Raw genomic sequence first — 27,333 nt, 5'->3', positions numbered from 1 at the left:
GTCTAAGTTGGTGAAGCTGAACATGAACCTTCACTCCTCCGTCTCAGCCTCCAGGTACTAGGATGCAGGCATGTACCGCCACACCTGGCTTTTTGTCTTTGTAACGTGGGACCTGCTATTCTAGCAAAATGTACTAGAAAAAATTTAGTGCATGAAAATAGATCAGTTGTGACCTGGTACAAGGGAGCGACCCCAGGAGGCCCCCAAAGGTCTCCAAATAGGATCTCCTCCACAGGGAAATCAGAGGCCCAGAACAGGCCCTGCCTCGATCACCCAGAAATGCTCAATGCAATCCCAAGATGTAGGCAGTCCAGGCATGGTCCTGCGATGGCGCCAAGGCAGCTCCAAAATGCTCTCAGAGCATACCCTCCAGGTTTCTTATGGCTACAAACCCGTCTACCATAGTACCTACCTACATATTCTCAAGTGCCAAGTTAAAAAGGGAGGCCACCTGAATGGCAAACCTAGAGCTTCAAGCTGAAGGGTCGAATTCTAAGCCAGCCACGTGGCTCTGCCAGCGCAGTGACAGGGATAAAGGGCTACAGCCCTCTGACCCTCGCACGTCTCCCTGTTGCTACTGCAGCTTTTTATTTGCTTTGGTTTTTATTTTTATTTTGTGTGTGTGGTATTGGGGATCGAGCCCAGGAGTGCTCTACCACTGAGCCATACCCCAGCCCTTCTTACTTTTAAATTTTGAGACAGGGTCTCACTAAGTTTCCCAGGCTGTGCTCAGAGTTGTGATCCTCCTGGCTCGGCCTCGGATGCCCTGGGCTTGCAGGCATGTGCCTGTGCCCAGCGCTTGCTACTGTCTAGGGAGACGGGAAGCAAGCTGCCCCATCTCCTAAAGCAGATCCTCAGACTTACGCTGGTCTGTCTTCGAGGATGAGTGCAGTGGTGGAAAGAGGCTCGAAGTCAAGACTCTTCCTCACATTCTGCCTTGGGGAGGGCGGCCGGCTAGGTTTTCCAGCCTTGTCTTCATATTCCTAGGAAACAGAAACCAGAAATGACTCTGGGCCCGGGCGGGTTACATATAAAGAAGTTACTCAAAGGCAAGAAAGTTGTTTTGTAGTGAAAGTCTTCAGGTCACTTTTTAGAAGGACACACTGCTATTCAGAAGGGAACACTGCCCACCGACGGGCCCACGGCTCTGCGGCGGAGGCAGTGCTCGATGGCAGAGGCCTGTCACTCCCTTCCTGGTGCAAAGTTACAAATGGACTCCGCATCGTGCGGCCTGCGTAAGGACCCACGGACACTGACTCAGGCTCCCTGTGCTGCTTGCGTGGCAGGCCTGTTCTGTGTATCTGTCTTCTGGGCACTGTCCTGGCCACCGGGAAGTCATCACTGCAAGCTGTTATGTAAATAACTTTGCCTGCCGGGAAATCTAAGCGCAGTCTCCGTTCCCACTGAGTCACTGATTTATTCCATGGACTGCAACCACAGAAGCTTAGTCACACCTGGTGACCCACACTGCAGACACCAGCCTGGGGGTTCAGGGAGTGTGCTGGTGTGCTCCTGAAGCAGTGTGCCTGCAAGCACCACCCGCACCCTCCATCCCCGGACATCCAACAGCAATGCGTTGTTGCCCGTTACAGACCAGGCTCTCAGGGCACCCTAAGGGAAGATGACCCAGCTGGGAAGCTAGGACAAGCAAACGCAAGCTGGCCGGGATTCTAACACCCTTCCTGAGATAGGAGAAACGTTGTCATGAGTTGGTGGCTGACAGCTAGGGATGGATTTTACTGCCATTAGCTGCCAAGAGGGGTCTTATTGCTAATATCTATATTATTCTGTCAGAAATGTCCACTGGTGCAACTTAGTGAGACCCTGTTTCAAAATAAAAAATAAAATAGGGCTGGGAGTATAGCTCAGAGGTAGAATTCCCCTGGAAATGTCTACTGGGACTTCTAAAACAAAAACAAAACAAGAAAAAGAAAGGAAGGAAAAAAATTATGGCCTCAAAATACCACGAAGCTGGGTGTGGTGGCGCACGCTTGTAATCCCAGCATTTGGGAGGCTGAGACAGGAGGCTCATGGTTCGAGGACAGCCCCAGCTACTTAGTGAGGCTGTTTCAAAATGAAGAATAAAAAATAGAGCTGGGGGTGTAGCTCAGAAGTAGAATTACCCTGGGTTCCATCCCCAATACCACAAAACAAAAAACAAAAACCAAGGCTTTGAGAACAGGTGGCTGGGGCCGTCTCTGTGCATCTGATGCACAAGGCCGGATGCCAGGCCTCTGCTTGGGCTGATGCACGGTGGTTGCTGTTGTACTAAAGCTGCCTTTCTTCACCTCAAACTGAGAAAGGACTCACTCGGCTCAGGAATTCAAATGTCAGCACCTGCCCGTGCCAGGCACGATCGTGACTGAGCACGGCACCAGCAACAGAGCGCTTCAGGTCCAGTCTCTGGATGTGTTAAAACCTTCCACTGTACAGGAAATCTACCAGATACTGTGTGCAAAAAGGGATTCTGAGACATGCTGCATTCTTACAAGAATCTCAGACCCCTAACAAAGTAACAAAGACCCCTAGAGGCGTTGTTTATGTACCAAGCTGGTCTAGGGAACTGCAGGCCAAGGCAAGGATGCTGGGGCCAAAAGTCAGATGCCCCCAAAGCTGGGTGCCTCGTTTGTGTGGGAGACTCTCCACGCCTCACTGGGACTCCGTGGCCACATGCGGGGCGAGTGTCGTCCCGCTGCACAGTGAAGACAAAGGCTCAAGTGCAGGCTGGACCTGCAAGGCCTGCGCTCTGTCCCTCTGTGGATATCCCCACACGGTGTGGGGTTTCAGAGGGAAAAGGACACAGCCTGTCCCTTGGCCAGGTGCGGCCTCTTGCGCTGCACGCGTCTCAGCATAGAATTCATGCGAGCAGCTCGCAGACAGGAACTGGAAGTAATGTCATCCTGGTTCAGTGTAAGCAGAGCTTTCAACCACGACAGAAACCTCTAATATTGAACTGAGTGCACGGTTAGTGGGGACGCAGGGTCACGTGCATGTTTAATCACGCAGAGTAACACGTGGCTAGAGCAGCAGAGGAGGCCCGGCCTGTCCCTACTTGAAATCCCAGGCAGGGCCTCTCCAAAGCCCCAGGCGGCGCTCCCCATACAGAGAGCTGGGACTGGTCACAGGACTGCTCCCAACCTGACTCTCCTTTTCCCGTGGCCACCTTCGGGGGTCCATGGTAAGCTCACCTTCCACGCCACACAAACCAAGCCCAGAAAGGAAAGGGTGACTCACACCAAGGAGGGGCAGGAGGCCCTGGGAAAACCGTGCTAGGCCCAGCACACCGTGCAGCAGGCACGCAGGCTTGGGAAACAAGAGACTGAGCCCTGACTCCTGTCTCTGCCCTTAACAAGGCACCTGGACTGCTCCAAGCCTCCGCCTCCTTGCTCCAAACGGCAGGAGGACCACGCTGGCGGCTAGCAGGATGACACGGTGCTGGCGACCCACTAGAGAACTGACCCTTTGGGTGCCAGGCAGAATCAGCGGAGTCCCTACTTCAGTCCAACTTCCAGCTCCAAAGTTTCCACACAGGGCCAAGTCAGGCAGGTTCTTGGCTTACGCCAAGTAATGTGCGTGTCACTGCTGGGTGCATCGAAAGATCTGCAGCTGTACTCGCGAAAACAAAACACCTATCCAAGCAACTGCTACCCGGACCACCCTGGACAACTACAGAGGGGATTCAGAGCTGGAGTCTTCCAAGTCGTACTGCAATTCAGTGTAGTTGGCCACAACAGCGTTTCTTAGAAATGAAGCCGCGAGCTGGGTGTGGTGGTGCGCTCATGCAGTCCCAGTGTGGAGGCTGAGCCAGAGGGTGGCAGGTTCAGGTATCCTAGTGAGACGCTCGGCACCGTACTGAGAGCCTTTCTCAAAATAAAAATAAAGACGAAGGGGGTGCTGCTCAGAGGCAGAAGGCCAGCCGGGCGTGGTGGTGCACACTTGCGATCTCAGCATTTGGGAGTCCGAGACAGGATCACGGTTTGAGGACAGCCTCAGCTACTTGGTGGGGCCCTCTGCAACTTTATGAGACCTTATTTCAAAGTAAAGAAAAGCCGGGCGTGGTGGCGCATGCTTATAATCCCCGCGCTTGGGAGGCTGAGACGGGAAGATCGCACAGGTTGGAAGCCAGCCTCAGCTACTGAGTGAGGCTCTCAGCAACTTAGTGAGACCCTGTTTCCAAATAAAGTATAAAATAGGTCTGGGAGTACAGCCCGGAGGTAGAAAGCCCTGGGTTCCACCCCCAGTACCACACACACACACAAAATAATCACAATAATAGAGTAGGGCTGGGGGTGTAGCTCACAGGCAGACCGGCCCTGGGCTCAATGTCCAGTGTCAGTGATGATGACATGATGTCAGTGGAGCAAAAGAGAGGGCGTGTCCAGCAGGGCGGCTTCACAGAGTTCTACCCGTAGTTCTACCTGTGCGCTGGGTCTCAACTCACTGAGGGTCACTTCAAATATGCTTGCAAGTCGCTGTCTATAAGCACCTGTGAGTCGTGTGGACTGAGTCCTGCTGGGGAAGACGTGCCACACCAGCACAGCGGCCGCACACAGAACACACCCCCCCTGAGCAGGGTAAGGCTGTGGGGTGTGGTCTGATGAGCGGCAGGTTCTGGGAAGGAAAAGCTGAGGCCAAGGAACCTGAGCGGGCCTCAGCTAGGCAGGAGGAAGGGGGAAAGGGGTCACGCAGGAAAGAGGAAGCGCGTCCATGAAGAGGCCGGGCGGGTCCAGGCTCCCCCGGCCTCAGCGAGCCCTGCGCAGGCACGGTGAGGCAGGCAGAAGCTCCAGCTGCGGAGATCCTGAGTGCTGTGGGCGGGGAGAGCAACAGGTGGTGGGAGGCCACAGCACTGTGGGAAACATCCCATAATGGCACCATTGAGCAGGGACAGGACAGGCCTGGGCCCGCAGCCCCGGGGAGAGCTTCTGAAAGAACAAGCGCAGACAAAAGGTACCCAGGAGCGGCTCATCTGTGGGCCAGCTGGCGGGGACATTTCGGAAGCTGAGGCAAAGGTGTCTGCGCTCAGCTGATGGTTTCCACGAGCAGCTACCTAGGACTGACAGGACAAGCCCAGGATGGGGGAAGAGCCAGGCCTGGTGCAGAACAGAAAGCAGAGTGAGAACACAGGAGGCCGCGCTAAGGGGCCGGGGAACTGACCTGAGGAATTACAGGAATTACAATCCTGAATTACACTGAAAAGTCGTCAGTAGAGATGAAGAAGAGCCTGCCTCCACAGACATCCGTGTTAAGAGTGACAAGAAAAGACCAGGGTTCTCAAATGATTAAAAGGAAATCCTCCAGGTAAAAAGAAGAGAGGGGTTGCCGATGCTACTTACAGAACTGGAAGAGTGCTACAAAGATAGCCAACCACACCAACAATCGGGCCAGGAGAGACCCATGGCTTCCTGGAAATCTATTTTAGCGAGAAGGAGAAAGAGCCATCCATCAGAACCATGCTCACAACCCGACTTGCTAGCTACAGTGCCAAGACTAACTGTGGGCAGAGCCCTGGGGGGCTTCAGGAGGGCTTTGGGGACGAAGGGCAACCTGAGAAGCCGGGCTTGGGTGAATGTCAGAAAGCACAGGGCCACCGCACCGCCGGGCCCGGGCGCCCTCCAGCACTGCCGCCTGCGGCGAGGCCGCCTCCTCGGCTAAACGTGAAGCTGAGTGACCGTGATAGGGATGGGCGCGCGGCCACGGCAGGACTGACGAACGCCGGAGCGTGGCTGGAGCTCTCACTACAGTGGCCTCTCACGGCATTCCCCCACAGGGGCACCGAGCACAGCCAGGCCCGCCGGGCCGGGGCCGCACCCACGGCGGGCTTCGCGCGTCCTCGGCCTGCGGGGAGGGGCCGCACGCCCGCGCCGGGCACCCCCGCCTCCTCCCGGCCGCCGGCAGGACGCCGGGCCTCCCGCCGCCCTCGACTCGGCCGGGCTCGAGCGGCCAGGCCCGCTGCGGGCCGGAGACGCCGCCGTGTGCGCACACGCTCGCGGCGGGACACACGTGCGCACACGCGCTCACACTCACCATGAACGCCGGGCTCACGGGCGCGCGGCCGGCGGCCCCATGCCCGGGCGCGGCCTCCTCGCTCGGCCTCGGGACCCGCCGGGCGGCGCCGCTGCGGGCGCGGGCGCAGGCCGCACAGTCGCGCGCAGATGGCGCGATCGCTCGGCTCGGCTCGGCGCTCGGCGCTCGGCGCTCGGCGCGCGGGGCTGGCGCGGGCCAGGGCTCCGCAGACGGGAGCCCGGCTGCCCCAGCAGGGGCGTGAGGAGCTGGGCGTTGACTTCTTCATCGCCGTCCTCGGAACTGAACCCGAGTTACTTTGCCACTGACCGACATCCCCAACCCCTTTTTATGTTGAAACAGGGTTTCACTGAGTTGCCCAGGCTGGCCTTGAATTCGAGACCCCCCAGCCTCAGCCTCCAGGAGTTGGCAGTAGAGGGAGGGGAGGGAGGGAGAGAAGGGGTGTGTGTGTGTGTGTGTGTGACATGTATATATATTTGTGTCTTAAGCTATGGCTTGGGTCGTAGGTTTTCTACAACAGATCCTTTTAAATGTCAAGACACACACACACACACACACACACACACACACACACACAATGCATGCTGAGAAGTCACTAGTGGTTGCTCCTGGAGGGACTCACTGGGAAGGATATAAACTTTAGGGGTGATGGAACTGTTAACCTGATACACTTTCACGGAACTAACTGAATGGTACCTGTCCAATCACAGTACGCCACCGTCTGTAAGTTATACCCAACTGAAAACTTCTTCAAAGCCTGCATAGGATCAGAATCGTTTCTGGTCAACACTAAGTTCTCTTCCTTGGCGGACTGCACTAGCTCCCCGGTTCCCGCCCAGCCTAGCAGGTTTTAAGGACCAAGTCACCACCAGGAATTCCTCCTCTCAGGAGCAGCCTGTGACATCCACCAGGGCTCAAGATCAAAAGGCACTGGACTCGGCGAAGCTGGGTCTCACAGATCCTGGGGAGGGGCCTGGAATGACGCAGCCATTGTGGGAAAGTGACAATTTGGCATTTCTTATATAATTCCACATATATTTACTGCACTCCTAGGAATCGACCCAGGAGAAAGACATCCACAAAATGAGGCCTGCATGCAAAAGTTCATAGCATTATCCATAATAACCGAAAGCTGAAAACCCACATGTCTGCTGATCCAGGAAAGAACAGCACTGCAATAAACTGGCACACTTACTATGTGGTGAGCCTTAAAAACACCACGGCACTGCTACGTGGTGAGCCTGGGAGGCGTCTGACAAGGTGCCTGTGTGGCTTTATTTATTTATTTATTTATTTACTTATTTAGCAGCACTGGGGATGGAACCCAGGGGCATTCCACCTCTGAGCTACACCCCCAGCCCTATTTTTTCTTCATTTTGAAACAGGCTCTCACTGAGTTGCAAAGGACCTCACTGAGTAGCTGAGGCTGTCGGTGAACCACAATTCTCCTATCTCAGCCTCCCAGATGCTCGGATCACAAGCATGTGCCACCACACCTGGCTTGCATGGTTCCCTTTAGATAAAAGATTTTTAAAAAGTGAAGTTCCAGAGAGAAATCAAATCAAATCAGTGTTTGCCTGGAGGTGAGAGTAGGTCTGGCTAGAAAGAGCAGGAAAACAGCCCTAAAACCTTGGGTGCTAAGTTTTCTAAAATGGGACTATAAGCCGGGCGTGGTGGCGCACGCCTGTAATCCCTACGCTTGGGAGGCCGAGACAGGAGGATCGCACAGGTTCAAAGCTAGCCACGCTGGCTTAAGAGACCCTGTTTCAAAATATAAAATAGGTCTGGGAGTGTAGCCCGGAGGTAGAAGGGCTTCCAGGAACCCCAGTAGCACCTAAATAAATAAATAAATAAATGAAAGAAATGGGACTATAATAATAAATAATTGTATAAATTTATTAAGAATTGCCATGCATGGATGAGACCCTGTATCAAAATAAAAAACAAAGCTGGGCATAGTGGTGCACACACTTATAATCCCCATACTTGGAAGACTGAGATAGGAGACTGAGACAGGACCACAGGTTTGAGGACAGCCTCAGCAAGTAGTAAGACCATCATCAACCTAGTAAGACCCTGTCTTAAAATAAAAATAAAGTAGGGTTAAGGATACAGATCAGAAGTAGAATGCCCCTAGGTTCAATCCCCAGTACGACAAGAAAAAAAATATGTCAAGAATCCCTGAACATTTATAATGAGCAGATTTTGTGGTATCTCTTTTTCTTTTTGCAGTACTGCAAAAGGGGATCGAACCCAGCGGCGCTCTACCTCTGCGCTACACCCCCAGGCCTATTGTTTTATTCTTTATTTGCAAACAGGGTCTTGGAAGGTTGATGAGAGTCTCACTACTTGCTGAAGCTATCCTTGAACCTGCATAATCCTCCTGTTTCAGCCTCCTAAGTACGAGGATTACAAGTGTGTGCCACCACACCCATCTTTTTATGGTAGAGTAATTGTATTTCAATAAAGCCAGTGTTAACAAGTAACAGAAGGGTACAAGGAGAGGTTGACTCTAGCTACTGAGATTACGGAAGACCTTATTAAGAAAAAGTACCCAAAATATAGAAATAAGGCAAAAACAGGCTGGAGTGGGTCCTTTCAATTCAGACGTGGTCACCACTAACATGCCTGCCTAAAGATTAATACTCTAGGAGCCAGGCGTAGTGATGCACGCCTGTAATCCCAGCACTTCGGAGGCTGAGAAAGGAGGATCATAAGTTTGAGGCCAGCCCGGACAACTTAGAGAAACCCTGTCTCAAATAAAAAGTAAAAAGGACTGGAGGTGTAGCTCTGTGGTAGAGCAACCCTGGGGATTGGACCAAAAACCAAACAACAAAAAGGCCATCATTCTCCAACGGACAGCCTAAGGCTCTGAAATTACACTGTAGAGTCCTGTTCACTTGACAAGGTAATGCCAAAGATGGCGTTTTACTGTCTCTATGGTTAGTCTGTTCAAATCTAACCTAGCGGTCTTGTCCTAATCATTTTGTGATTTTTATGCCTATCTGTATACTTAATTCGGTAAACACTTCTGGAATCAGTTTCACATCTTATCTCAAGGCATGAGATAAATCTCTGACATATAGTCATTTTGTTTAAAGGTAAACATAATGAGAAGTGGGCAGACCTTGTTTACACTGAGAGAATAAAGGAAGAGGCCGGGATGTGTTCAGTGGTAAAGCACCTGCTCAGCAGCAGGAGGAGGGAGAAGGGCGATGTAACCAAGGCCAGCACACAAACTCAGCTGGGTCCTGGCCTAGGAGTGCAGTTTGGTACAACTGAGGAAAATGGTCTGGGTATCAGATGCCACCGTGGAGTTACTGCTAATTCTCTTGGGTAAGTTTTATGGATGTGCAGGAGAATGTCCTTACTCCAGAGAGCCACGTGCTAAGGTATTCAGGAATAAAAATGGAACATGGCATCTGCAACTTATTTTCAAATGGTTTGATATTTTTAAAATACAGGCACATAGCTGGCCATGGTGGCACACACTTGTAATCTCAGTACTTGGAAGATCTCAAGTTCAAAGCCAGCCTCAGCTACTTAGTGAGGCTCTCAACAACTTAGTGAGACCCTGTTTCCAAATAAAACATAAAATAGGTCTGGGAGTGTAGCCTGGAGGCATAAAGCCCCTGGGTTCCATCCCCAGTACCACACACACACACCAAAACATATATATATATATATACATACATATATATATATATATATATATATATATATATATATATATACACACATGCCAGAGGTGGTGGTGCACACTTGTAATCCCAGCATTTGGGAGGCTGAGATGGGAGGATCTCAGTTCGCAGCCAGCCTCAGCTACTCAGTGAGGCCCTTTGCAACTCGGTGAGACCGTTTCAAAATAAAGAATAAAAATAGGGCTGGGGCCAGATGTGGTGGTGCACGCTTGTAATCCCAGCATTTGAGAGGCTGAGACAGAAGGATCCCCCCCACTCAAGGAAAGCCTCAGATCTTAATGAGGCCCTTTGCAACTCAGTTCTAAATAAAGAATAAAAAATAGAGTTGGGGATATAGCTTGGAGGTAGAATGCCTCTGTGTTCCATCCCTAGTACCGCAAAACAAAAACAAAAACAAAAAAATACAGACACAACCAACTGAACACACCAGCCTGTCCATGCTGGCTGATCTGAGAGAGGGGTGTATGAGTTCATTATCCTTTGGGCCCGCTATGGGTCTGAATTTTCTTCGCAAGAGCAAGAGACTCTTAAGAAGGCTGGGTGGCGGTCCTCCAGGTCTCATCCTCAGTACCCATGATTGCAGAAACACTCCCTGTCCTCCCCGACCCAGCGCCAGGTTCTGGCTGGAGACCAGGCAGTGCAGTCACCTGGAGCCATGCGTCCTGCCTCCAGCCAGACAGCCAGCAGGAACAAGGTCTCTGCCCCGCTGTGGCTCCAGGACGGGCAAGCAGACAGGGTCCACACAGCCTGGTGCTCAGAACGAGCTGAGGGGAGCCACAGGGGGCCCCGACCAGCCTGCAGAGTCAATGGTGACTTTGTGGGGCAGGACTGTGAAGCAGCCTCTCCAGCCTCCTACGACACCTGGCCGGCCGACACCCCAGGCCCACGCGCTTTAGACGCTGGCTCACACTGGGAGCCTGTACATTCGCTCAAGTGAGTTCCGGGAGAGCGATGCTCTAAGTGGGTGCTGAACACACAGTTAAGCTATGCTTCCCCAAATACCCTGTGTATCTCTTCTGGTAGGTTACAGCAATTCTGTCACTTATTTACTTTTGAGGTGCTAGGGATGAAACCCAGGGCCTCCTGGATACGCTATGGAAGCACTGGACCAGTTCACTGAGCCAGAGCTACACCCCCGGCCGTCGGTCTTATATTTTAGAACTGAACACCACTCACCAGGCTGACGTGTTGCAGTGCTGGGGCTTGAACCCAAGGCTGTGTGCATGCTAGGCAAGTGTTCTATCACTGAGCTGCCTATTTACTTTGACACTAAGGTGCCCAGGCTGGCCTGGAACTTGCAATCCTCCTGTCTCGGCCTCCCAAGTAGCTGGGATTGCAGGTGGGCGCCACCACACCAGCAGCAGGGGCAGTGGGGGGCAGGGCGGATGGCCCTGGTCCACACAGAACAAGCTGCCATTAGATCTGCGGGGCAGGACTGAGGTGATTAGCCAGCCACGCAGATTGGATCGCGGACAGCCTCAGCTACTTAGGCCCTTCACAACTCAGTGAGACCCTGTTTCAAAAATAAAGACTAAAATATTTGGCTGGGAGTGTAGCTCGGAGGTACAATGCCTTTGGGTTCCATCCCTGGGACAACAAATTAAATAAATTTTCATTTCTCTCTGGCAAATTCCAAGAGTGACGTTGCTGGGCTAAATCTAAGCACGGTCAGTCCTCCATATCTGCACGTTTCCATCCAGGGACTCAACCAACTGTTGATCTAAAGTAATTCCAGGGAAAAACCCCACATCTGTACTGAATATGTTCACTTTCTCACCATGATCCCCTAACGATACGGCGTAATGTTACACAGCACTGACACTGTATACGGAAAGTAAGCTAGAGGTTGTTCGGACACTAGTTTATATGAGGGACTTGAAAGTTCAAAGATGTGGGGAGCTGCAGAAGATCCTGGAACCAATATCCTGCTAAGAAACCTCTCAACTGTTTTTCCCAAATGGCTGGACCATTGTGCATCTCACCAGCAACGGCCAGCCAGGCCTGTGAGTGACACTGAGCAGGAGTGAGCTGCCCGCTTTCAGGGTGAGGGAAGCACACAGCCCGCCTCTGTTAAGCGGTCTGCTGGCTGCACCGCATCCGCCCAAGTCCTACCATTTAGGAAGTTCCCTTCCACTACTTGGCTGAGAGGCTTTATCAGAAATGGATGCTGAGCCGGGCGTGGTGGTACATGCTTCCAACCCCTGTATTTGGGAGGCTAAGACAGGAGGATCACAGGTTCACAGCCAGCTTCAAAAGCTTTGTGAGACCCTACTTCAAAAGAAAAATAAAATAGAGCGGGGAGTATAGCTCCAAGGTCGAACACCTCTGAGTTCAATCTGAAAGAAAAACGAAGAAAGAAGAAAGAGAGGGAGGGAGGGAGGGAAATGGATGCTTTCTCAGCCTCCACTAACAGGCTCATGTGTCTTTAGAGCAGTAATACGGTAGATCCGGCTAACCCGGCTTTGCACTCGTAGGCTAATGTCACTTAGGCAGATTGCTTTTATTTATTTATGTGTTCTTGTTTTTTAAACATATTCTCGGGTTCAATTTGCCAGTGCTGTAAGGAGGATTCTTTGTATCTTCATGAGGGATACTGGTCTGCAGCTTGTTTTCCTGGTACTGTACTTGGTTTTGATATCATGGACTCAGAAAATGAGCCAGGAAGTATCTCCTCCTCTTCTAAAACTGGTGTTGTCTTTAAGTGTGCAGTGGACTTCATGGAGATGTCTGTTTTGGAAGATCTTAACTATAATCTCCTTCTCTAAGACTCCAGGGTGATCTGGGCTACCGACTTCACCTCCGATGATCTCTGATTTGTAATTTTCAAGGAAATAAACCAGCTCGTCTAAATGACCAAATTTCTGTACAAGAGCTATCCAAGATGTTCTCTTACCCTTTTTCCTGCGGGGTCCATAACAGTATCCATGTTTTTCATTTCTTTTGTAATTAATTTCTCTTTTCTCTTTGTTAATTTAGTGAAAAATTATAATAATTTTTACAGGTCATTTCAAAGAATTAGCTTTGGGTTCTACTATCATTGGGGGTTTTAATTATTTCTGTAGAGTTTTTTTTTTTGCTTGATTTTGTTTTGATTCTTTTACAATTTCTTGAGATAAGAATGGATCTTTTACAGTTTCTTGATATAAACACTGATTTTTTAATATAAGGACTTTCTTCCTCCCAATATAACTTTTTTTTTTTTTTTTTTTTTTTGCAGGTATGAGGATGGGACCCAGGAGCATTTGCCCTCCGAGCTATACCCCTTGCCCTATTTTTTACTCTTTAATTTGAAACAAGGTCTCACTAGGTAGGTGGAGGACCTCGCTGAGTAGCTGGGGCTGTCCACAGACTGCAATCCTCTGGTCTCAGCCTCCCAAATGCTGGGATGACGAGAGTGCGCCACACGCCCGGCTCTACCAATGTAACATTTTAATGCTGTAAATTTCCCCACCAAACATTATAACCTACCAATTTTGATATGCTGTATTTTAAAATACTTTCTTACCCCTGTGACTTCCTCATTGCCCATAATGACTTCTACACTCTGTTACTTATTTTAATGTCCATGTTTTGGGGCTGGCCTTGCTATCTGTCACTGCTTCCTACTCTAATACCACCGTGCTCACAGAACGCTTGTGTGTGTGTATATGTGGGTGTGTGGGGGGTTGTTGTTGTTGTTGTTGTTTTTGTGGTGTTAGGGATTGCACCCAGGAGTGTTCTACCTCCAAGTAACACTCATAGCCCTATTTTATTTTTACTTGGAAACAGGGTCTCGCTAAGTTACTGACAGCCTCACTAAGTTGCTTAGGATGGCTTCAAACCCGTAATCCTCCTGTCTCAGCTTCCAAGAACTAGGATTACGGGCATGCACCATCGTGCCTGGCAGAAAGAACATATTTTGTATGATTTAAATTCTCTCAAAATATTAAACTTCTTTTATAATCCAGAACGTGATCTATCTTGCTGAGTGCCCATGAGCAACTCTAAAGGCAAGCGTCCTGCTGCTGTTGATGGCTGGAGTCAACAGATCCAGCTGGCTGATGGTGGTGGTCATTCGTCCATGCTCTGGCTGATTCTGTCTGCAGTTCTCTGCAGTTCTTAGTCATGCCTCGGGAGGAGTGTGGACACTCCAGGGATAAACGCGGGCCCAGCCGCCTTCCTCGCTACTTCTGCTTCATGTACTGGCAACTCTATTACTAGAACCCCATACACTGAGAACTGTTATATCATCGGGCAATGTTCCTCTTAATCTCCGCACACTCCCAGGCCCGGAGCCCATTCTGTGATATTCACAGGCCCGTGGTTGGAAGGGTGCTGGGGTGCTCTCAAGGCCTCATGCATGCTAACCACGCGCTTACCGGGCGCCGCACTCCCGGGCCTGGCTTGTTCTGCTGTTCATTTTTATCTCGCACAGTCTGTCTGAACTGAGCCTCTTGTAGACAACAGATGGTTGGGTTATTTTTTTTAAAAAACCCATTTGGACAATCTGTCAGAACTGGTTGGTGTACAAGTGCAATCTCAGCTACTCAGCCTGAGACATGAGGATCATAAGTTCAAGGCCAGCCTAGCAACGTAACAAGCTCCTATAGCAAAATGAAAAGGGCTGAGATGTAGCTCGTGACAGAGCACTTGCCTTGCATCGCAAGGTCTGTTCCCAGGTCCATGAATTATATTCCCAGTACTTCAAAATAATAGTAAGCCAAGTACAGTGGCGCACGCTTGTAATCCCTCTACTTGGGAGGCTGAGACAGAAGGATCGCTGGTGTGCGGCCAGCCTCAGCTACTAATGCCCTCCACGATTTAGTGAGACCCTGTTTCAAAATAAAATAATGAAAAATAGGGCTGGGAGAATTAAAAATAGGGCTGGGGGTGTAGCTTGGAGATAGAATGCTCTTGGGTTCAATCCCTAGTATCACCAAATAAGAAAATAATAATGATAACAGCAGCAGCAGCACCACCACCACCTGGGCATGGTGGTACACATGTAATCTCAGTAGTTGGGAGGCTAAGACAGGAGTCACAGGTTCCAGGCCAGTTTCAGTAATTTAGTGAGGCCCTTGGCAACTTAGCAAAATCCTGTTTTAAAATAAAAAAATCGCCGGGCGTGGTGGCGCACGCTTGTAATCCCCGCGCTTGGGAGGCAGAGACAGGAGGATCGCGCAGGTTCGAAGCCAGCCGCGCGTGCTGGCTTAGGAGACCCTGTTTCCAAATAAAAATGCAAAAATAGGTCTGGGAGTGTAGCCCAGGAGGTAGAAGAATAGGTCTGGGAGTGTAGCCCAGGAGCCAGGGAGGTAGAAGGGCTTCCAGGAACCCCAGTACCACCAAAAAAAAATAAAAAATAAAAATAAAAAATAAAAAAATAAAAAATCAAATAGGTCTGTGGATATAGCTCAGAGGTAGAATGCCTCTAGGTTTATCCTCCAGCACCAAATAAATAATAAAATAATGGTAATAACTGAGTATAGAGACACACAGTTGTAGATTCCGACCATTTACATTTGATATGTTTCAATTTAGGTCAACCATCTTATTTGCTTTCTGTTTATTCTTCAGTTTCCTCTTTCCTACCTTAATTTTGAACTTCAGAATTCCATTTTAGCTTATCTATTGTTTTTGTATACCTTTTGGTATAGTTTAGTGATTGGTCTAGAGAGTAAAATATATTCCATTTTACAAGATCTAATTGGAATCGATATGTAGCCACTTCAAGTAAAATGTGGTAACATTTTATATATATCTTTTATATTTTATTTACCTCAAGCATTACATCTACATATGCTTGAAACACTGGTCAACGCTATAATTTACTGAATTTACCCATTTCGATTCCTTTTCCTTCCTGATCTGCCAAGATTCCTTCTTTTTGTGTGTGTGTGGTACTGGGGGTGGAACCCAGGGGCTTTTCCACCCCCGGGCTACACTCCCAGACCTGTTTTATATTTTATTGGGAAACAGGGTCTCACTAAGTTGCTGAGAGCCTCACTAAGTAGCCGAGGCTGGCTTTGAACCTGTGAGATCTCCTGTCTCAGTCTCCCAAGCGCGTGGATTACAAGCGTGCGCCACCGCGCCCGGCTAAGTTTCCTCCTAATATGAGGACCCTTCTGTCTGAACAACTTGCTTGAGCAATTCTTTTCTGGCAAGTGTGCTGGCAACAAGTTCACCTTCATCGGTGAAGGGGTTTTAGCCTGATACAAAATTCTGAGTTGACCATTCTTTTTCTTTTTTTTCTTCAGCACCCTAAAAACGTTAGACTTCCTTCTGGCCTCTCAGTTCTGATGAGAAATCCAGACATTCAAACTGTTATTCCCTAATAAGCGATGCCCTGTTTTTCTCTGGCTGCCAGTGAGATTTTGCTTTTAATTTTCTATTTTTTGGTGGTACTGGGGATGGGACCCGGGGACATTTTACCTCCGATTTACACCCCCAGTCCTACTTTTTGTTCTTTAGTTTTAAACCGGGTCTCACTGGGTTGCAGAGGCCTCACTAAGTAGCTGAGGCTGGCTGAGAGCCGCGATCCTCCGGTCTCAGGCTCCCAGTGCTGGGATGACATGTGTGCGCCCCGCGCCCAGCTGGCTTGTGAGACTTTACTGGCTTCATTTTCAGCAATTTCGTTACGATGTGTCTCGTCGTGGACTTCTTAGAGTTTGTCCTCTTTCGGGGGGGGGGGGTCACTGAGTGTCCTGAATCTCTAGGGTTGTGTTTTTTGTCAAATCTGGAACATGTTTAATCAGCCACTATTTATTCCAACAGTTTTTTTCTGTATCACATTCTTTCTCCACCTCTTCTGAGACCCCAGAGCAAGAAATTTAGACATTTTAGCATTCCCCATATGTTCTCAAGGTCTTATTTTAACTTTATTTTACTTTTATAGTGCTAGGGGTTGAACCCAGGGGAATTCTACCTCTGAACTATAACCCTAGCCCTATTCTTAAATTTTATTTATTTATTTTGATAGTGCTGGGGACTGAACCCAGGGGTGTTATATCTCCAACTTATGTCTCAGCACTATTTTATTTTTTATTTGGAAACAGGGTCTCACTAAGTTGCTGAGAGCTGTGTTAAGTTGCTGAGGCTGGCTTGGAACACACAATCCTCCTGTCTAAGTCTCCCAAGTACTGGGATAACAAGTGTGCGCCACCAGGCTAAGCTTTTTTTTCTTTTTTCTTTTTTCTTCTTTTGCGGGTCTGGGGATGGAACCCAGAAGCATTCACACTCCAAGCTACACCCCCTGGCCAATTTTTTATTCTTTAATTTGAAACAGGTCTCACTGAGTTGCAGAGGGCCTCACTAAGTAGCTAAGGCTGTCCACGGACCACGATCCTCTGATCTCAGCCTCCCAAATGCTGGGATTACAAGTGTGCACCACTACGCCCAGCTTTATTTTTTATTTTGAAATAAGATCTCACTAATTGCAAAGAACCTCACAAAGCTGCTGAAGCTGGCTACAAACCTGGCCCCTCCTGCCTCAGCCTTCCAGGTTGTGGGATTGAGGCAGGTGCCACTGCACCCTGCTCAACTCTTTTCTTTGTACCGTTCAGATTAGATCATTTCTACTGGTGAGCTATCTTAAAATCTACCCTTTTCTCTAGCATGTCTGCTCTGCTATGGAGCCTCTCTGGTTAGTTATTTTAGCCATTATACTTTTCCGTTATAAAATTTCCCTTTAGTTCCTCTATTTCCTATTTCTTCACCAATACTTTCTGGCCTCCCATCTCTAGAGTGTTCGCCCTTATTTACTGCAGCACTTTTGTAACAGCTGTTTTAAAATGTTTGTTGAATCTAGGCACAGTGGTGCATGCCTATAAGTCTTGTACTTGGGAGGCTAAGACGGGAGGCTCTCAGCTTTACGGCCAGTGCACAGTAAAGTAAGGTGATCCTACTTCAAAATGAAAAAAAGAACAGAAAGGGCTGAGGGTGTAGCACATCGGTAGAATGCCTCTGGGTTCATTGTCCAGAATCATAAAAAAAAGAAAATGAAAAATAAAGTCTGTGCTGAATAATTCTGACATCTATGTTAACTTGGCAATGGTGTCTTTTGCCTGTCAAAAGATAATCCTAGTTCTTCATATGCCAGGTCATTTTGACCTGCACTCCAGATGTTTTGCATACTGTTAAAAGACTCTGGGTCTTGGCTAAGTGAACCATCCAGCTGGATCCCAGTCAAGTTCCAAAGGCCTCCTGCGAGTTTGGATCTATCCTGCAAGTGCGCCACCCAGTGGCCAGCGAGGGGCTTGCGTGAGGTCTATCCCAGAACTCAGTCCATGGTCTGTGCGCGCCAGGCCTTGGCAGGAAGCTGAGGCATTCTGGCCTTCAGGGGCCCCCTTCCTGTGCCGTCCCCCAGTACTTTCTGGTCCCGTGTGACTCCCCGATCTGGCTGTGCAACCGCCGCGGTGTCTTCACCAGGACCAGGTGGTGATGAGGGGGATAGTGTGCCAGGGTTCACCCACCTTCCGGGAGGAGGCTCTTCTCCTGGGCCCCTGCTGCTGCCTGGGGCGCGTCCAGCAAACCCAAGACCAGTGACAAGCAGGGTTTCTGCCCCAACCTAGGCCCACTCCTCAGACTAGCGCGAGAGCTTCTCCTGGAACCCTCTGTCCACACTAACACCCTTTCAGAGTTTGGGGTTGCCAGAGTCCCAGATGGGGGCCCAGGGGAGGTCGGTAAGCTTGGTGTCACCTTGAAAGAACCTGGTCTCCTCGCACAGCCCGCCGGCCATCATGCGCCTACCGGCACCAGGCCCTTACAGCGGAGGCTGGCTGGAATGCACTTACTCCATCACACCCAAGCGGGGCAGCTCTGTGAGCTGCTCAGCCCCGCTCCCAAGGGGGCCAGGGCAGGCGAAATGGAGGTCACTGCTTGTGACCTGGGAGCTCGCCTGTGGGCCTGGGCCGGCTTTTCCCACTGACCCTGCAGACCTGTCCTTCCTCTTGTGTGTGAGCATGTGGCTTTCTGAGCCGTTCCAGACTTCTCAGAACGCAGAGGTCAGAACGACTGTCACTTTAAGCTCCCCTAGATGTTCCATCTTCTGGGGTTCTCTAAGACCTGAGAGCTGGCTTGAAATTCCAGACGGCCATCCAAGACATTCCCAGTCATGTGGGCACAAAGCGGCCTTGCTCGTGACCATGACCCGGGCCTCTGCGATCCGCAGGCCTGTCCTTTCTTAAAGCCATTGCTGCCTGTGTCCACAGCTGTCTCAGCCCAGGACAGACCCTCTGCTCAATCTCGCTTCCCGACAGTAACGCCAGTTCCTGGGTCTATACAGTTATGTGTAATCTAGTCCCAACTCTGCTGCAAAGCTTCTCCATGTTTTCAGCCCTGAGCCGGACATCTGCTCAAATTACAAAGCTTCAGGCTTAATCTTTAATCATCTTCTACAGGTCGTTTAGGCCACTGGATGCCTGGACTTGGAGTTCAGGGGTGGTGTCCCGGCAGGAGACAAGTCCGGTTGGGGCTGCCAGTGTCGGCCTGGCCTGTGAAGCCCCATGTCCAGCGGAGATGCCCACGGGGTGGCCTCCATAGGAGGTGCCTGAGAGGTGCCCCAGTGCTCAGAGGGCTGGGAAGACGAGGGACACAGCGGAGGGGCCAGGGAGAGAGGAAGAGTGGGCGACCTGGAGGGGCAGGAGGGGAGACGAGGCCGGCAAACTAGCACGTCTGTCTGAGACCAGCTCATGACGTGCCTCACCTGAGACCGTACTTCAAGAACCATGGTTTTAGTGTGATTTTCTTAACCATAGTTACTTCTGTTTCCTCTGTTAAGGAAATCTCTGAAATCACAAGTTGATTAAAAACATGACTTAAGAGCCGGGTGCGGTGGCACACGCTTGTAATCCCAGCATTCGGGAGGCTGAGACCTAGAGGATCGCGGTTCGCGGACAGCCTCAGCTACTTAGTGAGGCCCTCTGCAACTCAGTGAGACCCTGTTTCAAAATAAAGAATAAAAAATAGTGCAGGGGTGTAGCTCGGAGGTCAAATGCCCCTGGGTTCCATCCCCAGACCTGCAAAAATATATATCAACAAATAAAAAATAAAGAATAAAAAGAGGGCAGAGGGTGCAGCTCAGAGGTCAAATGCCCCTGGGTTCCATCCCTAGACCCACAAAAAAAAGACTTACTTTTCAAAAATCTCATGACATTTGAAACAAAACTTAAAAGTAACTTTTTAACATTTTCCAAGGAGAAAAAAAAAAAAAGCCCAAGTCTGTAAGGCCCAAGCCAAGAGACGCGGCCCAGTTAGAAGGTCACAGAGCACCCACATCCCACACTGGGCCGTTCACTGCTTAAGAGTCATACAGCCCCTTCCCGACTAACTCTGGGCCACACGCTGTGCTAGACTCCAGTTTCTTAAGGCACAGCCACCCGGCGAGCAGGTATGGAGCGCACGCTGGCACACGAGGGAAGCAAGGAGAAGCACCACCTGTGGCCGCAGATGGAGGTGAGGCTGAAAGCCAGGTCCAGAGCGCTCGCCCCCTCGAGCCAGCCGCAGGCTCGAGAGGCACGCAGCCCGAGAGCTTCTGGGCTCCAGGTGCCCAGCCCAGAGCTGGCCACAGGCGCGGTGCTCCTGCAACAAGCTCAGGACGCCACGGAGGGCTCAGGCCGGCTTCTCACTCAGGACGCCACGGAGGGCTCAGGCCATCCTCTCGCTCCACCCACCACTTCCCGTTTCTCAGGGCGTCCTTCAAGGAAAGAAACAGTGGGGACAGCAAACCCGTTCCCAGGACTCATCTCGCTCAGTCCTGTTCTAAGCACATGAAGTCTACGCACTCAGTTAATCCTTACCACCTTGGAAATAGGCACCGTCTTTCTCCAAATTCAAAAGGTGAGGAAGTTTAAGGCTCAGAGCCACGTAAACTTGTCCACAGCCAGACAGCCCGATCGCGCAGAGCGGGGGCACTATGCCAGGCGGCCTGATCACCACGTCACACTGCTTTTCTCAAGTACTTAGAAAAATCCAGCCGGGCATGGTGCACGCTTGTCACCCCCGCATTCGGGAGGCTGAGGCTGGAGGACTGAGATTCCCGGACAGCCTCAGCTACTTAGTGAGGCCCTCCACAACTTAGTGAGACTGTTTCAAAATAAAGAATAGCTGGGCATGGTGGCATATGCTTGTAATCCAGCATTTGGGAGGCTGAGACAGGAGGATCATGGTTCTAGGACAGCCTCAGCTACTTGGTGAGGCCCTTTTCAACTCAGTGAGAGCCTGTTCCAAATTAAAGAATAAAATATAGGTCTGGGGGTGATGCTTGGAGGCTAAATGTCCCTGGGTTCCATCCCCAGACCCACCAAAAAAAAAAAAGAAAGAAAGAAAAAAGAAAAGAAAATACAACCAAGTGTGGTGGCGAACACTTGTAATTCCAATACCTGGGAGGCTGAGATGGGACTGATCACAGGTTCAAGGCCAGCCTTCGGCCATTTAGTGAGAACCTGTTTCAAAACTGAGAATTTTGAAATTTTCAATTCCAAGAGGATGTGGCCAGAATAGGGCCAAGGGTGTGTTCAGAGGCAGAATGCCCATGGATTCCAACACACACACACACACACACACACACACACACACACACACACACTCATTCTCTCTCTCCAAAGAGAAGGAAAAGGAACGTTGCGAGTCTCTAACACCTTACTTATGCTTTAGCTCTAACAAGGCCTGTAACCTCCTGGGTGGAGGCCCAGCCCCTGGGCTCTGCGCCGGGGCTGTGTGAGCTGCTGCCACGGCCAGAGTGCTGCCCAGGAGCCTGCTCCCAGCGGCAGGTACCTCACCCTGAACCGCCTGGCTCTGCCGCGCTGGGCAGGACAGAGACGAGAGGGCCAGAGACACAAAGCACAGCAGAGCGGCCCGGGTCCCGGCAGGCTGGTGACTCTGGCAGCTACAGCCACGCTCTTTATCATTGATGGCTGAGGCTGGAGGGGCTTCTTGGCAGTACTGTGTTACCACAGAGTCAGCTGGCCTGGTCACTGTAGTTCACACACACACCTTTGAGGTCAAGAATGAGCTCTTAGAAAAAATGAATAAAAGCCGGGCGTGGTGGGACGCTTGTAATCCCCGCGCTTGGGAGGCTGAGACAGGTGGATCGCACAGGTTCGAAATCAACCTCAGCTGGCTTAAGAGACCCTGTTTCCAAATAAAATATAAAATAGGTCTGGGAGTGTAGCCCGAAGGTAGAAGGCCCCTGGGTTCCATCCCCAGTACCACCAAAAAAAAAAAAAAAAAAAAAAGTAAAGAAAAAAAAAAAACAATGAATAAATAACTCAGGGCTCTAAAAGCATCTAAAAAGATAAGGAAATTCAAACACAATGCAAGTGATGTGAACAGCTATGGGGATCTCTTCAACATAACTTACTTCTCCTTAACATGCAGGTTTCTTTAAAAGCTTTACAAACACATAGCTTGTCTAAGAGATTCACAGCTGGGCTTTGTGTACACATCTACTGTTCTGTGCTCACTTAAAAAATCTACACCATGACTCAAGTTCAAACGTAGTGACCACGTAAGTGAACTCCGCGTGGCCTGCTGTGTCTCCGGCCAAGGCACCCCACAGGGGCAGAGACGGCGTCCCAGGAACACACGCGGGCGGCACTTGCCGCACAGCCTCCACCCCGACACCGCCTGAGCCCTCGGTGTGCTCAGCCTCACCAGGCCTGCCAGGGATGAGCCCCTCTTCCCTCACCCGGACTCACCGCGAGCTCACCTCCTTCCCCGCAGCAAGGCCGCAGGCCAGCGAGCGCCAGCAGCCCGAGGGCAGCCTCCGCGTCGACTACTGAGCCTGGCCCAGGAACCACACCGTGCGCTGCCCCATCCACCCAGCCCTGCCTGCAGCGAGGCCCTGGCACCCACTGCCTGGGTTCCCAGGCCAGCTCTGCCACTGCCTAGCCGCACAAGTCCCCTGGCCTCGGTGTCAGTGCTTCTTTGGTAAACTGAGGATAACAATCCTACCTTCCTCCTAGGGCCACTGTGAGTTGTTGGTGGGTTTTTTTTTTTTTTTTTGGTGTTTTTTTCTTGCAGGTCTGGGGATGGAACCCATGGCCATTCGACCTCTGAGCTACACCCCCTGCCCTGTTTTTTATTCTTTATTTTGAAACCAGGTCTCACTGAGTTGCGGAGGGCCTCACTAAGTAGCTGAGGCTGTCCGCGAACCGCAATCCTCCAGTTTCCGCCTCCTGAATGCTGGGATTACGGCTTCCATTGTGAGTTTTAACTGAACCAGAAATGCAAATGCTGAATCCCTTAAAACTAGCACATGGCATCGCTAGGTCCATGATCCCACCATAGCTGGGACCTCCAGGACCTGTGTGCCTCCCTCTCACACACTCCAGGCACTCCTTGCACACCTGCACTAGGATCATCTCTAAGCAGGCACTCCTGAGAACAGGTGCCACATCCTTGTTCTCACCCCAGTGCCAATCACAGGGCCTCGCCCTGAGTCCTCTGTTCCCCGGACGATGTCAACCACACACAACTGAGGCTGGAGGGGAAGGCGCCCAAGGGCAACATCACAGCACTGGCCAACAGCTGCCTGTCAGGATGCCAGGACGGCTGGGCTCTGACCTGAGCGGGGCTGCAGGTGCTGGAGGTCAGGGCTGCCCGGGCCACACCCACTGTGTTCACGCATGAGCCCCTCCGCCCACACCTGAACACGTGACTCCGGCTCCCGGTGTCACTGCGGCAGGCCTGGCTGACCTCCACCCCACAGAGACGGAGCCTGGGAGAGTGGCGGCCTCGCCGTCGGGCCCAGAGCCCACTGGAAGGATTTCAGCTCAGGAGCCTGGAGAAGACTCTTAGTACCAAGTCTGTCATCAAAATATGGAACTCAGCAATAAATGCTTACAACTGTCGCTGGAAAAGTGACTGAATTTAATCAGGTTATAGGTATCGAAGGCCCAGCTCCGCCCAGTCAACTTTCCTGCGTGCACGTTACAAGTGATAAGAAAGGAAAAAGGTGAGATTCACCCGCACCGTGAGCACACACTAACTTTCAGAACTTGGCATGCAAATGACACGGTGTTCCGATTCCAAAGCCCCAGCAACGTCTCTTTGTAAGGTCACGAGTATCTGCTGCACACAGCGGCGCGCTTCGGTTTTGAATCTGGTATACCTTTTGTGTTCTCTTTGACTCTTTCTGAGCGTTCTCGCGGAGTGGTACTTTTCCAAATAACTTCCATCCCAAGTCACTTTGGCTGTCAAGTCTTGCATTTTGTTTTCTAGCAAGCAAATTCCTATAGGAAGAAAATGAAAGGTTAGGGAGGCTCTGGGCATTTGAAGAACACCAGGACAGCCGAACCACTGAGAAAGCAAGCTTTCTGTAAGAGGGCAACGAGGCGAGCCACATACTTCAATTGTTCAGACTTGATTTCCACACAGACACAGAGCTAACAGCGGGAGAAAGGCGCTAAGCCAGAAATGAACTTGGTTATCAACTGTTACATGTGTATATTCTAAAATCTGGAGTAGGGAAGTGTTCTCTAACAACAAATTGAACAGAGAAAATGAGCCACGCTGACTGCAAGCCTGGCTCAGCAACGCATTAGGATGGCAGAGCTGCTCTGGACCAGTGCACCAAAACCTCTGAGCTTAAGCTTCCTGTGTCTAACGAAGAGGCACCATCTCAAGATTCACAAGTTGTGACACAAATTAAAATTTTAGGTGCATAATCAGTGATTAAGAATGGTGGCTAGCCGGGCGTGGGGGCGCACGCTTGTAATCCCAGCGTTCAGGAGGCTGAGACATGAGGATCGCAGGCTCACGGTAGCCTCAGCTACTTAGTGAGGCCCTCCGCAACATGGTGAGACCCTGCTTCAAGATAAAAGAATAAAAAATAGAGCTAGAAGTGTAGCTCAGAGGTAGAATGCCCCTGAGTTCCACCCCCAATAACACACACACATACACACACACACACACACACACACACACACACACACACACACACACACTGATGACTGCCTGCCAGGAACAGTGGCACACACCTGTAATCCCAGCAACTCGGGGAAGCTTAAGCAGGAGGATCACAATGTCAAGTCCAGCGTCAGCAACTTGCTGAGACTCTGTCTCAAAATTAAAAAAAAAAAATGTTTAAAGGGCTGGGTGTGTAGCTCAGTGGTAGAGTACCCCTGGGTTCAATCCCTAGTACTGCAAGAAAAGAAATTACTAGTTGCCTTATACTTCCAGCTACATGGAAGGATGAGGATCACAAGGTTTTTCTGGCAACCCAGCAAGACCCTGTCTAAATAAATAAATAAATAAGTAGGACTGTGAGGCAGCTCAATGGTGGGTGGTAGAGTGCCACTGGATTCAATACCCAGTACCTCCCACTACAAAACAAAACAAACAAAACACAGCTGCTAGCTACTTTAGTACTTAACCTCTAACTCAGTTTAAATTCTCTGTAAGGTTAATCTGTATTACCTACTTAGAGTCTTCAAGTATCACGCAAAGAAAGCCACTCATGAGACAGTCACAAGGTCTTCTCTCCCAAGAACACGTAAGTAAAAGTTCCAAAAACAAATCCAAACTGGCAGTACAAAATAAATGATGTTTTGAAATACACTATATTGGTACACTCATTAAAAACAAGTTTGGAGCCGAGCGCTGTGGCGCACGCTTGTAATCCCAGCATTTGGGAGGCTGAGACAAGAGGATCGTGGTTCACAGTCAGCCTCCGCTACTTAGTGAGGCCCTTTGCAACTCAGTGAGACCCTGTTTCAAAATAAAGAATAAAAACTAGGGCTGGGGGTGTATTTCGGAGGTAGGATGCCCCTGGGTTCCATCCCTAGTACCGAAAAAAACAAAACAAAACAACAATGGTTAGCAGGGCCCACGAGAAAGCCCATGGTGTGCCTGCAGCACTTTCCTAGGTAAGAGAGAGAATACGCCAAGAAATAGGGGGACCTGTCTCACACAAACAGTAGCTGCCTTGACAGGGCCCCCTAGCCAGATACGGAACAGTTTACTCATCAAATAATGAGACAAGTGGATTATAACCCACTGATTAAAACAGCACTCTTGTAATCCCAGTACTTGGGGGCCTGAGGAAGGAGGATTGAAGGACCGTAGGTTTGTGGACAGCCTCAGCAACTTAGTCATATCTCCCGCAGTTTAGACCCTGTTTCAAAATAAAAAATAAAATAGGGCTGGGGTGTAGCCCATTGGTAGAATTCTTCTGAGTTCAATCCGAAAAAAAAAAAAAGAATGAAAGAAAGAGAGAAAGAGAGAGGGGGTGGGAGGGGGGGAAAGAAAGAAAGACAGCCTAAACCCCATGATCCCAGAGAGGTACAAGGAAGCACACATAAATGGCGCTGGGGCAGGGTCTTAGAAGGCCGCCTAGACCTGCCCTGGTAGCTCACCAAGGGACGAGGCAGTGAGGAATGGGCGTTAGGACTAGCGGGTGGAAGCTGGGTGAGGATAGAGATCCTACCTAGTGTGAAGACATCTCCTAAAGTCTTGCAAAGACAAAACCGGCTCGTGTAACTGGAGACACCTGGGGCACCACCTTGCCGAGTACCCCAAATCAGCATCGCCGAGGTGAGGACGGGGCCCAGGTGCCGACTGGTGCTCTGAGATGCCTGCACAGCGACACACCGTGACCGCGCAGCCTGGACCGTCCACAACCAGACTGAGGGCCACCCGCAGCACAGTGGCCCTCGCCCGAGGGAGGCCGAGGCGGCGCCCCAGTTACCGGGCCAGAGACGTGCAACGCAGTTCATCTGGGCTAGCTCCATCGAGGCCACGCAAAGGGAAGGGGCTGAGGATTAGGATCATGGGCACAGCCGAGGAGGTCTAGTTCTGGACTGCGTTTAGCATGAAAACTGCCTCGGACTAATGACAAATACTGACTTTGGTAACTGCTGTGGTTATGTAAAAGAATGTCTCTGTTTTGGGCAATATGCTGGAAACGTTGGGGATAAAGGGGGATGAATTCTGATGTATTCTAATGGTTCAGAAAAACATGCATAGGAGAAGAGGGGAAGGAGAGAGGGAGGGAGGGTGACAGCTTGTCAACAGGGCAAAACATAAACAGCTGGCAAATCCAGATAAAGGACATGTCGTTGCTGTGTTGGTGTTGGTGGTGGTGGTTTTTTAACCTTTCAGTAAGTTTGAAATTATATCAAGATAAAGTTATAAAAACTTTTTAAAAAGAAAACCAATCGTCCCACTGTTTTCTTCCTGGCATCTCCCTTGTGGTTAGAATCAAATCCATATCAGAACTAGCTTCACAGCCGAAGGCAGTTTCTATTTACATTTACAAGAAGTGCGCTTTGAGCTGTCTGGAGCATTTAAATCCCTTTAAACATCTAAGATTTCACCATCAGAGGCACTTACGCAATTGAAACCAGGAAAAAGCCCCAGGCATCCAGAAGATACCAAGAGCCCAGACACCCAGAACTGGAGCTCACAAAGGCTTACATTTTGCTGAAGAGGAGCTGCCTCTCTCTGGGGAAAGCCGCTGGCACAGGAAAGGAAACTTGCAGAGGAAGGCAGGGCCCAAGGTGCGGAAGGGCAGAGCAGGGCGGGAGAAGAGGACAGACCCGCAGAAGCAGCTCGGGTCTGGAAGGTGGCCCCGGCTTAGCCATGAGGGGCTGAGCACAAATGGAGCTCCGTGGTGAGCGAGGGGCCTCGGGGCCCT

At 50.4% G+C, this 27,333-nt stretch overlaps 1 protein-coding gene across 2 annotated transcripts in view; it reads right to left on the bottom strand.

The window, feature by feature from the left end:
• Positions 1-27,333, bottom strand: part of TBC1D14 (TBC1 domain family member 14) — a gene marked incomplete at both ends in the record, with an annotated part of 102,819 nt that overhangs the window by 32,034 nt on the left and 43,452 nt on the right. For both annotated transcript variants that reach the window (XM_080697783.1, XM_080697784.1), the window contains 2 exons: positions 865-983; positions 23,809-23,929. In XM_080697783.1, coding sequence (XP_080553909.1) covers positions 865-983; positions 23,809-23,929 — 240 coding nt within the window. The remainder of the gene's footprint in view (positions 1-864; positions 984-23,808; positions 23,930-27,333) is intronic.

This window comes from Muscardinus avellanarius, assembly GCF_963383645.1.
Source record: "Muscardinus avellanarius genome assembly, chromosome: 6".
Taxonomy (NCBI): Eukaryota; Metazoa; Chordata; class Mammalia; order Rodentia; family Gliridae; genus Muscardinus; species Muscardinus avellanarius.
The sequence above is the reverse complement of the archived record's forward strand: the minus strand, read 5'-3'. Positions and strand labels throughout refer to the sequence as shown.